The 16,397-nt window shown below is 35.7% G+C and overlaps 1 protein-coding gene across 3 annotated transcripts; it reads left to right on the top strand.

Moving 5' to 3' along the window:
• The first annotated feature begins 1,315 nt into the window (after positions 1-1,315).
• On the top strand, positions 1,316-14,352 carry rno (PHD finger protein rhinoceros). 3 transcript variants are annotated; one of them, XM_034983611.2, is made up of 6 exons: positions 1,316-1,615; positions 2,492-2,805; positions 5,304-5,498; positions 5,583-5,799; positions 6,448-6,637; positions 6,717-14,352. In XM_034983611.2, the coding sequence occupies exons 2-6, from the start codon at positions 2,630-2,632 to the stop codon at positions 13,868-13,870; spliced, it is 7,932 nt and encodes a 2,643-aa protein (XP_034839502.1). In that variant the 5' UTR covers positions 1,316-1,615; positions 2,492-2,629; the 3' UTR covers positions 13,871-14,352. The 3 variants fall into 3 exon arrangements, with proteins under 3 accessions (XP_034839502.1, XP_069364858.1, XP_069364859.1); XM_069508757.1 differs by lacking the exon at positions 1,316-1,615 and adding an exon at positions 1,772-1,859; XM_069508758.1 differs by lacking the exon at positions 1,316-1,615 and adding an exon at positions 2,304-2,320.
• Positions 14,353-16,397: the final 2,045 nt, after the last annotated feature.

Genomic DNA, 16,397 nt, shown 5'->3' with positions numbered 1-16,397 from the left:
TCGTTAATATAGCAGAAAGAAGACACCTAAGAAAGGATTTTTGAAAATTCAAAAGGGGTAAAACACGAAATATAAGCTAGTAGCTTATACCCTGATAGGACACTATTTTTCCCGGATAATCAAAGTTTTCCGCAAGATTTGTTTAAAACCAATATCCACGCGGATGAAGTTGTGGGCAAAACATTTAGTAGATACTAGCTGCCCTGGCGAGACTGGCTAACAGTCGATTCTTTTTCAGGATTTTTTTAAAATTTTTCTTCGTAAGAACCATCCCCGTACTTCAAGGAATATTATGAGAAAAGAATTAGCGAAATTGGTTCAGCTGTTTTCGAGATTTGCCATCAGCAACACAAGTAGCGATTCATTTTTATATATACTTAGATCTAATTTTTTATGGGACATGTCACAAAGTTTCTCTATCGATTAAAAAAATCCGTACAGAAAGCTCGGAGATTTCGGTGTAGATAGAAAAACACAATCCCTCCTGTTTTGAAAGTCGGTTAAAAAGTAGCTTATGTTACTCCTTGGTTAATCCTCTACTTGTCTGTGAAAGTCACGTAAAAATAAAAGGTTGTAGAATAGGTTCAGCCGTTCCGAAGATTAGCCTGTTCAAACAGATAGACACTTCAATTTTATTTATTAGTATGGTACGATACGATGTTAATGACACATGGTTCCAGCGCAATAGCAATTTGCGGGGCTTATACCTACATAGTACATATATATGTGATACCCACATATGTTTGCAAAATCTAATAATAAAAATCCGTTGCGTAGTTTTAAAGATCTAAGTGTACATACCGACAACAGAAAGAGACTTTATTATAAACTGTGTAGAAAGACCCCCGCTTCTATACCAATGTTACTCGTTTCTATTGAACCATTGACTTATAGTAGGGTATCACTGTATTGAACCGATTCGAAAATGAATTTAGTACAGCAGCTCTATGCCAATATCATAGCACGCACGTATATTTAATAGATCAGGGAAGCTCAAAGGAAGTACCTAAACCTCCTCTAAAATAATACTGGAGGTTTGAAGAATACGTGGAGTACCATTAGAATCTTGATGAATTAATCCCTAGAATACCTACTAAACAAAAAAAATTAAGATATGAGTACCTGTTATTGTTAACAGCTATACAATAACTGTTCTTAAATGTTGATTTCAGTCATTAATAATTATTAATAATAATGCCAAAATCAGCGTGATCAATTATGGCAATAATAGTATTTTTTCCTAAAATATTTTTTTTTACGTCAGCAACATTTTTTCCGTTCCTTTTTTATAGCGCCAACTAGTGGAGTAATTTAGCAACTGCTTATTGATATCTCTCATTTCGAGTTCATAGTGTATTAACTCGATAAATTGAGCTTTTTCATGACAAATGTTTATTGAATATGTGTTTGTGTTATGTTTGCAAAAAGGCTGAAGTGTTAAAAAGTTTTTCTCAATGTTTATATTGTGCCACAAGTTCATTTCGAAACCAATGACATTATATGAACTCGATGTGCGTTTTGGCCATTTTACTTGGCTTGCGTTGGTGATTCGTATGTAGTCACGTGACCAAAGTGGTTTTCGGATCAATGGCGCCAAATGACTTTTACAGAAAATGTACGTAAATTAGTTAGTAATTTGTATCCTAAATTGAAATAAACTAAATGAATGCACTTGAATCGATTTGTACACTATACATAAGTATACGTATTACATACCGAAACGAGATGTAATTGTAGGACTGAAATGATGCGTAGGACTCACGTCAATCTCGCAACAAAACAGTGCTGCTATCTGTGTTGTCAATTTTGTTATGTAGTCTAATGGAAGACTATTCTTGTGATAAATATTTACGGTAAAGGTATTAAAGAAATATTTTCTTACTTTCATAGTTTTAAGTGAGTCGATTTTTGCCGTAGGAAGAATTATAATGTAAAAGCCACTTGATGTGTTATTTGTTACCGCCTCTAGGTCTAAGTTCGAAGAATTCGTTGGCCCGCCATACATTTTACTCGTGCAATAGTGAAACGTCAAACAGGATTATTATAAATTTTCCCTCGATTATTAAAAAATCGTGCTTTTTACGAGTGAATTTATAGTCTGAACGATTAAAAAATAAAATACTACATGTTTGGCAACAGATCTTGTAATATGTAGCATGATAGTACCGAGATGACATATTTGTTTCGTACGTCAAAATACCTACATTTTTGTTGGAGTTATTGCAGTTATTGCTTTTCACTGCCTTTTTTAAACATTGTTTAAGGTTCCTTTAAATATATTACGTAATTTCTATACATGGCTGTAACTTTGAAGCAAATAGTAGGTACTTACTCTTAGATACCAACAAACACCTTTGTACACAATATCAGTCCATTTGTGTGGTAAATAATATTAGATTTTTATGAAAATTTAAATGCTCGATAGCAAAAAAAATTTAGCTTTCAATCCAGATGACTTCTGCATGGTTTTATTATGTTATTTGTATTTCAGGTTTTGCCTTGTTTGTGGATGGAAATTAAAATGTCATCATGTGAATGATGTGACATTCTACACAATGCTACTACCACGTTCCAAGTGTAAAGCTGTGAAAGGTTCGTGAACATGTAGGTTGTGAAGAAAGTAAGCAAGATGTCGTTGAGAGGCACTAAGCGGGCGACTGGGTTGCGTGGTGATGAGGCCGGCGCATCCAAGCGTCGAAGAGCAGAGCCCGAAGATGCTCTTTGGCAGCTTCGGCCTGTCAGTGACCTCAAGATGTCATCTATATATAATAGGAGTGCATCTGAGGCACCCGCTGAACTATTCAGGTTTGTGTTTTTTCCATCAAATAAATTGTATACTGTTAATTGTATATGTGAAACATAATAAATATAAGAAATATTTTAACTTTTATCTGCTTAAGCGATTATATTATTTATGTTAGATATAAAACTATGTCAATGAACAATAAAAAGAAAATATAAATCAATGTGACGCTCGCCTAAGTGACTAGTACCAAAATTGCAAAGCAATTTAATTATATATACTATTATGACTTGGTATTATGCTATGCTCAATATGTCTAGATAATTTATTGTATTACCTATTTATTTATTTGAACATGCATTGCGATATATTTTTGGCTATATTACTCGTATTCAACAACTTTCTTTGTGGGTATTTAGGGTTTCTGTACTTAGATGTCCTGCTGTTGTACACGTTGTTCATCATCTTAAACATATACATAACATAAAATAGATTTTACTAGGAATGCAACTTGAAATGAATTAAATTGAATATGTGATCTATCAGAGACAGTATGTTTACACAAAAAGATTTGAATTTTGAGATTACTAACAACAAAACTGATGAATTATTATGATTTTCTTTAAATATTAAACTTATTTATACTGGTGTATATATTCTCTGTCTTATGTATTTCAACTGGCCATAAATTTCTTAATGTGACTACATGCTGTCTTATACAGCAGCTATATCTTATATTACTTGATAACAAGTGAGCCCTTCACTGTAACCTCTCTCAGGGTAACTGAAGTGCAAAATAGAAGCAGGCTAATTTAGTTGAGAAATCAATAATTGCAGAGAATCATGAACTGAGTTTTATAATTAAGTAGAAATTGACTTGATGGGCTCGTAGTTGTAAAGTATAAGTACATGTTAATTTTTTGCAATTAAAGAGAACACTCATAATGTAAGAAAGAGTACATAGATTCATTCTGGAATGCTAAATCGCTTGGTGGCACCCAGACAAGAACAGAGACATGTTTTTATGAATCCCCAAATGGCCCTCCCCATGTCAAATATTTATTTACATAGATGTCTCTACATAGATAAAATCTTAACATTGTATATCATAGGGTAGGTGACATTAGGATAATAAAAGGTTGTAAAGGTATAGGACTAATATATTAATATGAGAATAAACAGTGTCCATATACTGTATAGTATACTGCACTTCTGATGTTTTTCTTGCGAATAAGATAGGTATTAAGATGTAACATAAATAAACATTATTACTATTATACTCCGCCAATTCGCATTGGGCCAGCGTGGTGGACTATGTTCTACAACCCTTCTCTGAGAGGAGACCTGCGCTCAGTAGTTAGCCGTTGATGGGTTGCTGATGATGATGATGATGACTATTATACTATAATGTGTATTTTTCCCTAAAGTAGAGTATATAAATGTTAAGATTGTATATGCACCTTACCACATAAGTCTCAAATTATTAGAGTACTAAAGTACTGAGCTCAATGTAAAGGTTTAGTTTGAGTTTTATTTGTTAACTAGCTTTTGCTCGCGACTTCGTCCGCATGGGCTACACAAATTTCAAAAGGGTGAAATATCACCCTCTTAGGGGTTGAATTTTCAAAAATCCTCTCTTAGCAGATGCCTACGTCATAATAGCTATCTGGATGCTGAATTTCAGCGCGATCCATCCAGTAGTTTGAGCTGTGCGCACAACAGACGTTTAAGTGCGGAAACCAGCCCAGAGTGAAGAAGCCATTTTTGTTTTGCATTATTATCATAGAGCCTGAAAATGACCCTGTTGAGTGTTTCCAACCTCTTCCCTCATGTCAGTATCTTAGACTAATTACTTAAATATCTTTTTATGTAGCTAATTATTTATTTCTAAGAAATAATTTTTGAAAATTCAACCTTAGAGTGAAAATAAAGGGTTTGAAATTTGTGCAGTCCACGCGGACGAAGTCGCGGGCATAAGTTAGTATTCTATGAAATATTTTGAATAAAAAATGTGTGTACATGTATTTTATTGGCTATGTTATTCATCTACATATAGTACGAGACAGGTCGAGATGGTAATTAGGTAGCGAACGCCCGCATACCCGCGCAGCCCTCACGTTAACTCGGTGCGGGCGAGCGCGAGTAACGTGCGGGTGTGTCCCTCTGCCTTACACACCGATTGCTATCTCAACCTGTCGCGGACTATAGATTCTAATATGAAGTGATTGTGTGTGATTCTATTGAAGTGTACAAAGTAATAAGTTATTATTTTTGATTAGTTTAAAGATCAGCATAAATTTAATTTAATACAATTTTTTTACAATGATTCAGAATTATCAACTGAACCAATAATTATTTATCTTATTCTATATTATATTCTATTCTTATTGTAACAAATCCTCATGCCGTAAACAAGAAATATAATAATTATAAAAAATTATTTATATTTGTTTAGAAATGTTTGTATTGTCCAAGTTTTGTATTTTTATAAAATAATAACATTTTACTAACAAACTTAATAATTTTGAAATCATCATGTGAATTTTCATGGCACCCAAAGGAAGGACCTCATCAGTGCGATGAAGCTTCCGGATTCAGAACCATTAACACCAAGTGAGTACTGGATCATCACCGACACATGGAAACAAGACTGGGAACGAGGGGTGCAAGTACCTGTTAACCCTGACTCACTACCAGCTCCAAAAGTTAAAGTCATTGAAAATCCAATGCCTCCCAATTTTCAAGAGTTTAAATTGTAAGTTTCATTGATATGATTTACTTAAAAAAATATTTTATATGAAGTGACTTCTCTAAATCGATTATAATCGCTTCTTTGCAGACCTAAAGATAAATACATACACTTAACGCGCGACGTTCACTACCAGTCAGATCAACATTTTCTCAGTTCCACTCCAGCTAAAGCAGAAGCGGCATGCACTTACGACTTGGATGCCACAGATACAGCTTGGCTTAAGTTGTTGAATGCAGAACGAGCACGAGCTGGTGCCCCCTCCGTATCAGAAGATCAACTTGAAAAAGTTATTGAAGAGTTAGAGGTGAGGACTAACATTCCTCCAATAGAAATATGTGAGATAGGGAAGTAAACTTTGGAGAAGCTAACACCACCTCTATATTTCTGATGTTTTTATGTGAAGTAATTTATGTAAATAATAAAACTGGTCAAGTGCGAGTTGTACAAAAAGATTCCATGCCGTCATACAAGAATAATATACTTTTTTTAAATTCATGGTTTTCGGATTTGTCCTGCTATTAGACATTGCAACCTGCCAAATTTCATGATTCTAGATCAACGGAAATACCTTGTAGGTTTTGATTTCCTTAACAAGTCTTGACAGACAACAGCCAGACAACAAAGTGATCCTGTAAGGGTTCCTTTTTCTCAACATAGGGAACCCTAAAAATTACCCTAATAATTATAAAGCAAAATAAGTTATACCTTTACTCTATTTTTGAATCCCGGAGACCAAAATGATGTTTCATGTGTTGTCAAATATTGTTTTATTAACAATTTTAATCTGACTAATTCTAGACTGATCTAACTATTTTTGTTAAGCTGTGTATCATTATTCTCAAGTTTGACATTTCTAGTTGTCATTTAGTCTCTGGGATTGAAAAATAGACTGAAAAAATTAATATTCACACTATTGTATAGATTTATTAATTAGAATGTTTCCTATTTTCAGGTTCGGACCTGGGATAAGATCCAAGCCATTATGAAATCTGAAGAAGGGTTAGGCATTGAGTATGACGAGAATGTCATCTGTGATGTGTGCCGATCACCAGACTCGGAGGATGGAAACGAAATGGTGTTTTGTGATTCTTGTAACATTTGTGTGCACCAGGCATGTTATGGTATAACTGTAATACCGGATGGTAAGTGATTTACGAGAACAACTTTATGATTAGACATTTCAATATTGCAGTTTACTAAAACTAATTGTTTTTGTTTCAGGACAGTGGTTATGTCGGCCTTGCGGAGCTGGGATCAGACCAACATGTGTACTGTGTCCCAATCTTGGTGGAGCAATGAAATGCACACCCTCTGGGCACAAATGGGCTCATGTTAGCTGTGTACTTTGGATTCCAGAAGTGTCCATTGGTTGTGCAGAAAAAATGGAACCCATAACTAAAATAACTTCTATACCAGCATCACGTTGGTCTTTGGTATGTGTCTTGTGTCGTGAACGTAAAGGTGCTTGTATTCAGTGCTCAGTGAAGACTTGTAAAACTGCTTATCATGTTACTTGTGCATTTAAACATGGACTAGAAATGCGTGCAATAATAGAAGATGAAAATGCTGATGATGGTGTAAAATTACGATCATACTGTCAAAAGCATAGTGTCAATTCCAAAAAAGAAAAATGTCCTGGTTCTGGATCAGAAGAAGAAGAAGTGAAAAGGAAAAGGCGAAAAGACATGACCTCAGAAGAAAAGACGCAAGCACGGGCGGCACGTCTTCAAGAAATAGAAGGAGAGTTTGATCGTCATGTTAGTGTAAAAGATATAAGTACACATCTTTTAGATGTTGATCAAGATGCTATTAATTACATTTATAATTACTGGAAATTAAAGAGAAGGGCTGGTCATAACCGCCCTCTCCTACCTCCTAAATCAGATGACAGTGAGCTTTTAACACACAGACAAGAGCAAGCAGATCTTGATAAAATGAAAATGTTTGTCCAGCTAAGACAAGATCTAGAGAGAGTACGGAATTTATGTTATATGGTTAGTCGAAGAGAAAAGCTTTCGCGTACTTTCTTTCGTATGAGAGAACAAACATTTCATAAACAAATAGCAGTATTAACTGCAGACCCAACAATATCAGGTCCAGATCTGGCTGCAATTATTGAGGCTAATCATGGCCCATCAATCTATGACAGATTATATTCACATCCAAATGCTCCAGATCACAAAAACGACTTTGATGATTTACTTGCTCGTATAGCTCCTCAGGATTCAGGTGATGAGAAAAAGAAGGATCGTAATGGTCTTGTCCGAGGCTCGAAATCGGCAAATCCATACAAAAAGCATTATGTAAATGGATCACGTAGAAGTGGCAGCATGTACAGTGGTTATTCTAGTGAGGATAGTGGCGGTGAAATTGGTCGTTCTAGTAAATATCGGGGAAGAGCTATTGGTTCAAGTACTGATGATGATGCAAAGAAACCTGCTACATCTCCAAAGAAGAAAGTTTCACCAAAAGCAAAAGGCAAAAAATCAACTAAAAAGGTAGAAAGGAAAAAGAGGAAGGTACCACAATCTAAAGCAGTAGTTGAAAGCAGCAGTGAAGATGATACAGTAAAATCCAGACTGAAAAAGGATACATCTCGTAGTAAGACTCTTCAACAAATGGAAAAAGAGATGACTGCTGGTAAAATGGGGCAATCTGGTACAGATAGTGATGACTTAATTCCAATAAGAACTACAAGAAACAGCAAATTTCCAATGGATATATATTCAGATAGCAGTGATGCAGTTTCAATTAAAGAAGAAATTAAACCAGAAAAGTCTACTAAACTTAAAAATGATAAATCTAAGTTAGAAAAAACAAAAACAGGAAAATCTGGTAATGAAAATGATTCACAACAGCCATTACCAAGGACGAAAGCTGCGATGAAGGAATTCATTCCATCACAACCTGAAAAGAAAACAGTTCCTGTGGAAGACAAACCTGCACCTAAAAAAAGAGGACGGAAGCCATCAAACAAAGAGAAAAAGGCACCAGTTAAAACTAATGAATCTGATGATGAAGCAAAAGACAAAGAAAACATTAAATTTGCTAAGCAGAAAGATAACCCTACTGACTTAATAGTGCCTCAAAGACAAGCTGCTAAAAAGGCTTCGGAAAACATGCGTTCAACTACTGCAGTCAAAAAAGAAGACTCTGTTACTGATAAGCAAGTCAGTGGAGATGATACTAAATCTAAACCTAAGTTGAACTCAAAAGGTAAAGAAGTCAAGGATATTCCAGAAAAAGTTGGAAGGAAAAAATCTTCTAAAGATCAAGATAAAGAGCCTATAGCTTATGTTCCTCAGAGACAAGCTGCTAAAAAAGCAGCAGCACACATCAAAAGCGGTTTAGGTAGTAAAGCTCCAGTTGTAGAAACTGTTGACAGTGATAAGAAGAAAGATATAGAAAAACCAGATACAAAACTTTCACCTAAGAAAGAAGATACTAAGAGGTCAAAATCTCCACAAAAAGAAAGTTCAAGTTCTTCATCAAATTCTAGTAGTAGTAGCTATTCATCATCATCTAGCTCAGAAGAAGAACAAGAAAAACCTGAAATTAAGCCAACAGCTAAAGCAAGAGAAATAAAGCCTGCTCCGAGGCAGCCGTCAATGTTTTCACCACCAGGCTCTAGACCTACAGTGGACTTGCCCTTTCTTGACAAGGTGTCAAGACCATTGTCTTCAACTAGTGCCTCGAGTGATACTGACAGCTCTAAAGGATCAAGATTTTCTGGATCAGGAAGTCCTTCGCCCAAGCGTCCTCGTAGACGCCGTAAAAGAAAAAGTGTATCAGTTGATGCGTCCCTTCGCAAGGCCCCAGACAAGAAGCTTAAAACTTCCGATCGGGGGTCCGAGTGCAGGGTATCATCACTGGCTGTTGAAGGAGAGGAACCGAGCAGATCCAGCGACACGCGTGCTTCCACGCGTGCTCGGACCAGAAGCACTACTTCAAGCGGAAATTTGCCTCATAAGTCTGATTCCCGACAGAGAAAACCATCTAAAGGCGACACAGGGCATGGCTCTGCACCAAATAAAGCTTCAAAAGAGGCCAGCCAGCCCACTGAACTTACAACTGCGAAACGGAAAGAGAACGAGGAATTAAAGAAACCAGCTGATGTCAATCCACCGGTTGAGGCTACCAACAATGATATAAAAACAAATAAATCTTCGAAACCTAAGGGTCGAATTGTCTCCATTGAAGAAAAAGTTAAATCCAATGCAAGTGACACAACTACTCCCTTAAAAAGGACAAGTCCAAGAAAAAGCACTGAATCGAAACATAAAATAGCTGCTAACAGAAGAATGAGTTTAAAAAATCCCCCTACTAAAGAAATTTTGTCACCTCCTAAAGAAACCTGTGCACAAATACCAAAAGAAAAAAGTTCTAGTAGACGAAATTCACAGGCAACAGATCTCTCTTGTGTTTCACCTGTGAAAAAAGTAATTGCATCAATTGAAGATCCACCTGTGGAAGTTATTGAAAACAAACTGCCACCTGTGATTGAGGATGACTTTCCTGATAATGACAAAAATTGGATGCCCAAGGCTTCTAGTCCTAATGTTCATCCACCACCTGTAGAAAAACCTGGTGATCATGAAAAATATATGACTGAAGATAAATCATTAGATTCAGATTGTACAGATAAAAGCAGTATAAAAATGATAGCTAAAATACAAGCAAATCTGAATGAAAATACAATGATAAAATCACCAAAAACACCAATGGATGCGAGAACCATTGACCCCATGGATGTTGATGCTATTACGCGAAATATACGAAAACGTTCCATTATTGATGTAGAAAAGAAATTTATTGCACAAGATTCAAGTCATGTTCAGGGTGTGGAAATATCCAAAAGTGCTAAAATACCTTCAGCTATCAATACATTTCCAAATAGATCTGTGTTTTCACCAAATAAAGATACAGAATTATTTGAGTTTGATAATATGTTAGCTGTTGATGATGGATTTAACCACGAGGAAATAATGAAACCATTCACATCATATCCCGAGTTCTTCTTCAAAGAAGATTCAAAAGAACAGGGTGTCCAAGAAACATTAAATTTGGTTGACAGGCTAAGAATGCAACTAAACACTAAAAAACCACCCATTGAAACATCTGCCCAAGATGATGCTGCTATTATTGACAAGGTTCATGATGAAGATATTCCCATTACTCTTAGTATAGATAAAAATGAGCATGATATATTAGAAAAGAAGAGTGATGTTTTAGACATACATGATAAAAGAGAATCCCCAAAAGATAATAAAACAACGAATCATTTCTCAGAGACCTCAATAGAGTGTCTTGATCCACCGCAAGATGCAATTTCAGATGAAAAAGAAGCCACATTGTCCATAAATAGTAACAATAAATGGGTTGACTTGTCACAAAATGAGTCTCAGTTGGAGTCGGCTGACGAAGCAAAATATGACATAGCTCCATTGACTGAAGATGCTAAGGAACCTACCGCTGTTCAGTCAGTTAATTCTGCATCAGAAATAGGAGATACTATATCTCTGTCAAAACAGAGTGATGATTCACAGTCATTATCAGTGGTGGATCATTCAGTACATAGCAATGACCAAGAACTAACCCAAGATAATCAAACTTACGACAATAACAATTCAATGATTCATTCAGATTGTGCTACAATATCTTCACCATATATAGGTCGGAGAGAAAGTAAAATAACAACAAGAAGGTCTTCAGCCTCTAGTACAAACTCTGAAGGTTCAGTTTGCTCTCAGAAAACAGATGGTAAGTCTCATCTTAATTGTGAATCACTTCAAGGAACTTTAATACCGGAGATTGATGCTTACCCATTACCAGCATATTCATGTCGTGTTGAACCTACAATGCCACTGAACCAATACACAACTTATCCACCTGATGCATCACCATTTTTAAGTTCAATGGGAACATTGCCTCTATTTGGACCAGGACCTTGTGCTTCATCACAATTAACTTTACCATCGCCAGCTTCTGGAATTTATGGCTCTGGTTTACCTTATTCTGCCAGTCCTCTAATACCACCATTAACTAAGCCAGCATTTACATTTTGTGCTGCTTTCACCACTTCATCGCAAAATATTGCATTGACAACGGCAATGATAGCATCACCAACTCCTAAGCAGCTCGATTCACCACAAGATGATATTGATGTAAGTGGAAGTGATAAATTATCAATACATGTTGCTTCAAGTCCCAGTATTAGTGTTGATTCCTATAATGAATCAAGTAATACCAGAGCGCCTACTAAAATGTCCAATGATAGCAGTGAAACAGTAATCAGTCTGATACCACAGGATGCCAAATCTTCTCCAAAGGCAGCAACAAAGACTGTTTCTAAATTTTCGGGTAAGTCGCCAGGTAAAAGCCCTGGTATATCACCTAGACAAGGCGACGCATCCAAGGGGAGCAAACGGTCCAATAATAGGAACAATAGAAGTCAAAGAGGTAGAGGCCGATCAAAGAGCCGTGGCCAAGGCTATCAATCTGGGGACTTTATTGGTAACTCAATTCAAAGCAAATTAGTTGGCACTGTGTATGATTTTGATGAGGAAATTGCAAATGATGGAGTTGATCTCAAAGCATTAAGAGAGCGAAGAAAATCTGTGGATATAAGAGAAGATCGAAAATCAGACCATTCTTACAAGGATTCTTCTCAATCTCCTCATGCTGTTAGCCCTCACCCAGTGAATAAGAGGCCTATTACTGAATCAAAAGATGTCAAAGCTGTTACACCTGAACCAACAGAGGAACCACAATCACCTCTTAGTAAAAATAACTCTGATAGAGGAGCAGGTTTCACACAAGTGCAACCAGTTTTGCCAGGACCTGTTGATATGCGTACCTACAATCCATTTGAAAATCCTGCTTTGGCGACAGGTGATGCTTATCACAGTCACTTATTGGCCTTTGCAAGTGGCACAGCTGACCAACAATTGGTTGATTTTGATGAAGAAATGGAGAAAAAACTACACTCTGCGCTTATGGCTAGCAAACCAAAACCTGGAGCTCCAGCAGAAACACCTGCCCAAGAGATCACTGAGCCTCCAAAAGAAATTGTCACACCTCACTTACCGAAAGTATCATTGAGTGACTCCAGAAACCAGCTTAAGGTAAAGATAAAGGGCCCATTCCTAGATGCCAATTATTCCGCCAGCTCTGTGCAACCCGTAGTTCCACAACCGCCGCCACCGCCGCATGACTCAAACACGAGCGCTCTAAACATATCCACCAGTTCTACTAATTCGATGACAGGATCAACCAACCTCAGACGCATGCGAAAGAAGGAGTTGTTACGTCAATATTGGACACAGGACATGAACATGGATGACCCAACTAATATATCAAATGTGGGAATCGCGCCGCCGCCTGCTGCGCCTCAGCCGTTGCCTCGTGCTGTTATTACAATACCCAAAGCAGTAGCTTCTATGACCAGTATTCCTACTAGAGAAGATTATAAAATCACTGATACGCCAGTTGAAAAGAAAAAGCGAAAAACCACTGGCGGGCTATCTCGAGAACTAAGGCATTTAGTAGTCAGCATGAATGATGATATTGATCCAGCTGATGATGTGAAATTATCTAATTTCGCTGGTAGTTCAAGTCAGGCACACAAAAGGCGCGGTCGAGTTTCAACCAAGCCTAACCAGACCAATGCTACATCACCTGTTGCTCCTAAATTAAAAATAAAATTTGGTTCACACAGTGTTCCACAAGTGAACGAAGAACCATCTGTAATCCAGTTCAGACCGCCCAAAAAACGAATACAGACTATACCTGTTAAACCGAGCTTGGAAGATTTAAAGCGCGAAAGTATGAAGTATCGAAAGTTAGTAATGGCCAATTTCGAGGAAGATGAAAAGACCAATACACACAAACACAGACCAAGTAAAACAGAAAAACGAAAAAAGAAGAAAGATAAAAAATCTGAAAAAGAAAAACTTCAAGTGATAAAAAGGGAAAGTGAAAGTGCTACAAAGTTGATAATAAAAAAAATAAAGATAAAATGCACGAAAGAAGGAAAAACAATGCCAGTGAACTCTGAAGGAGGGACGATAGCTGGCGCCGTGGCTGCTGCACCCGAGCCGGCGGTCGATCCCCTCGATTTCGACCCGACGAAGCCAGATCCGCTGGCTTTCGACCCGCCGTTGAGTTCCGAGTGCGCTTCCACGTTACGTAGGATACGGACAGACAAAGTGACACCTATTCGATTAAAACGCAGCCCGCAGGGCTCGGGCTACGTGATGGAGGCGGGGGCGGATCTCGCGCAGACAGCGGCGACGTCGGCGTCGAACGCTACGTCATCCGCGTCCGCGGCTGCATCGGTGTCGTTCGCCGTCAATAAACATTGTGAAGTGAGGTGATATAAACCGCGCAAGCGGCAAAAACTGTAAGATTGTGGCTAGTTACGTAAAGAACATTCATTGGACATTTTGTACAGTAATATTAGTTACTAGCTGTAAATAACTATCTTGATAAATATTTCTTTTAATTCTTGAGTAGTTTATTATATTATTTATTTGTATAAAAGGAAAGCTCAATGACTAACTTAAAGTTATTCTAAGATGTATAAAACTTTTGTGCATTTTGTGATGCACAAGTAAATCCTAATATAATATATTATATATTTTTGTTAATGTTACTATGTTACTTTGTGCCTCATTATAAGGAATCTCATTAAGTATATTATTATCATTGCATGATACATATTTATATAAAGTGATTCTAAGCTGCTCTATCACAAAGTACATCACAGGCTGGCACGGCATTGTTTAATAATAACTTTCTGAATAATTCTTTGTTTATAATTTTGTGAATCAATAGTAATTTCAAAAAATAATAATTTTTAATTTGTTAATTAATCATATTCTGGACTGAAATTTTTTAGTCAACCCATTTGCAATTATTTATTGACATATTTAATTTGATATAAAATACTTTTCATCTATTAACCAGCTCGGTGAAGGCGCTTTTACACTGAGATCCTATACCATTTCAAAATAACTGATTCAATTGATTAAATAATCGTTTTCCGAAACCTATAGTGCATTTAACAAATTGCATTGTATATTGCATAAAAATAAAATCTATTAGAGAGAGATCCAGTGCGTGCCAGACCTTCATTATTTTATAAAAGCTTTTACACCTTTATTACCTGTTATATCCCAAAGCCACCATGATCCAAACAAACGTTCCTCCTATTGTTGGGGACAATACGCAGATAAACTTTCAGCGTTTGTAAAATAACGAAGATCTGGCACGCACTGGCTCTTAGTCCATATGAATTAGTAATTTGAGTTAATCGGTAATACATATGTTTTTATGTTTACAACTTTAATATAATAATATACCTATTTATTTCCTATGTCATATTGAAATGAAATGAAATATGCTTTATGCAGAAGTAAAACATTACACAACAAAAATAGTAGCACAATTTGGCAGCCTTATCGGTTCTATGGTACATAATATAATATCATGTTCGGGCCAAGGTATCGAAATAACGCAAACACGAGAACTATATCTGCCATTGGATTGATAGCCTTTATAGTAAAGCCTTTATAATAAAATAAATCTAATAAAGTTAATTGAAAAATTGATCTTTTGATTTTTTTTAATTTCTGGTTTAGAAAGAATTATTTGTCTTTTGTACATGATCATTCAATTTTTTTGTATGTAATTTTAGATTTTTTTTAAATTGGTATTATTTATTATTTTATAGAACCTTAATTAATTATATTCAATGCCCTGCCAGTTATAAATTATTTATTATTAAAGATATTCTTAATTTATAGCTCATAGCTCGGTTCCTTAATGAAGTAAATGTAAATAATTTTGGGAATTGATGAAATAAATGTATAATTCCAGTAAGTTTCAATAATGGTTGGATACAATGAAAAGATAACAGCAAAGTTAATGATTATAAAATGTTACTTTCAATTACTTGTTTAAAAAAATTATGCATAAATATCACAGTTTAGATGGTATAGAATAGCATTCCGAACACAACAAAGCAATAATAATAATTATTAACTTGCGTGTACTATGCATTTCAAATGCGATGACCATCGCCGTATTTGGAGTTTTCCATCTTCAACATTCATTCTTTATTCTTACTTATATTTTTTCCAGGTGTTTATAAAAATAAAAACAGTGTAATTCAAATCAACAAAAAATTGTCACTAGCGGTAAAAGTTGGATAGATCTAAAAGACTTGCCGGTGACATTGACGTTAGAAATGCATAGTAATTAAAAATATTTTATGGCTAAGTTTTATTTCTTACACACTATATCATATTGATAGCCTTATAACTACCTATGTTAAAGTTTATTTGCATTTATTGGACTTGGCAAGGTGTGGTTGAAAATCTTTTAATTAAGTAAACTGTTTTTTTAAGAATTTCAGATGGTTTTACATTTCTATTTGCATATCATTTTAAACAACTGTAGTTATTGTTAATAGTGATTTGAACATGTAGAAAACTGTAAATTGGATGATTTGGATAAATTAAAAAATTATAAATGATGTGCATGTCGATTTTATATTGAGAATATTTTAGATACACCTTTATGTGCAATATTTGGCAATACTCATCGGAATAGTAAGTTTAAAGGCCTAGTTGGGGTGTGTTAGGTTTAAGTGAGTGTTTATAAAGTGTAATCTATGTTGAGTAACTTCTTTTAACATGTTGTAAATATTCGGTTATATGCCGTTATTGGATGATAACCGTTTACATCATTATTGATGAATCAAATTAGAAAGAAAGTTGAAATAGTACATTACGATACGCGTGACTTATATAGTCCATTAATCAGCTAAACGCCGTGGAAGTAATGAAATGAAAATCATTAATGAAATGAAATTATTTATTTCATTCATGTAGGATGACT

The sequence above is a fragment of the Maniola hyperantus genome, chromosome Z (genome assembly GCF_902806685.2).
Source record: "Maniola hyperantus chromosome Z, iAphHyp1.2, whole genome shotgun sequence".
Classification (NCBI taxonomy): Eukaryota; Metazoa; Arthropoda; class Insecta; order Lepidoptera; family Nymphalidae; genus Maniola; species Maniola hyperantus.
This window is presented reverse-complemented; position numbering and strand designations above follow the sequence as displayed.

What these genes read in the sequence shown, in the direction of transcription:
- rno (XM_034983611.2), top strand. Translation starts at nt 2,630, where the DNA reads ATGTCGTTGAGAGGCACTAAGCGGGCGACTGGGTTGCGTGGTGATGAG. An exon ending in GCACCCGCTGAACTATTCAG is followed by an intron (nt 2,806 to 5,303) that starts GTTTGTGTTTTT and finishes TGGCACCCAAAG; the next exon opens with GAAGGACCTCATCAGTGCGA. An exon ending in AAGTTATTGAAGAGTTAGAG is followed by an intron (nt 5,800 to 6,447) that starts GTGAGGACTAAC and finishes TCCTATTTTCAG; the next exon opens with GTTCGGACCTGGGATAAGAT.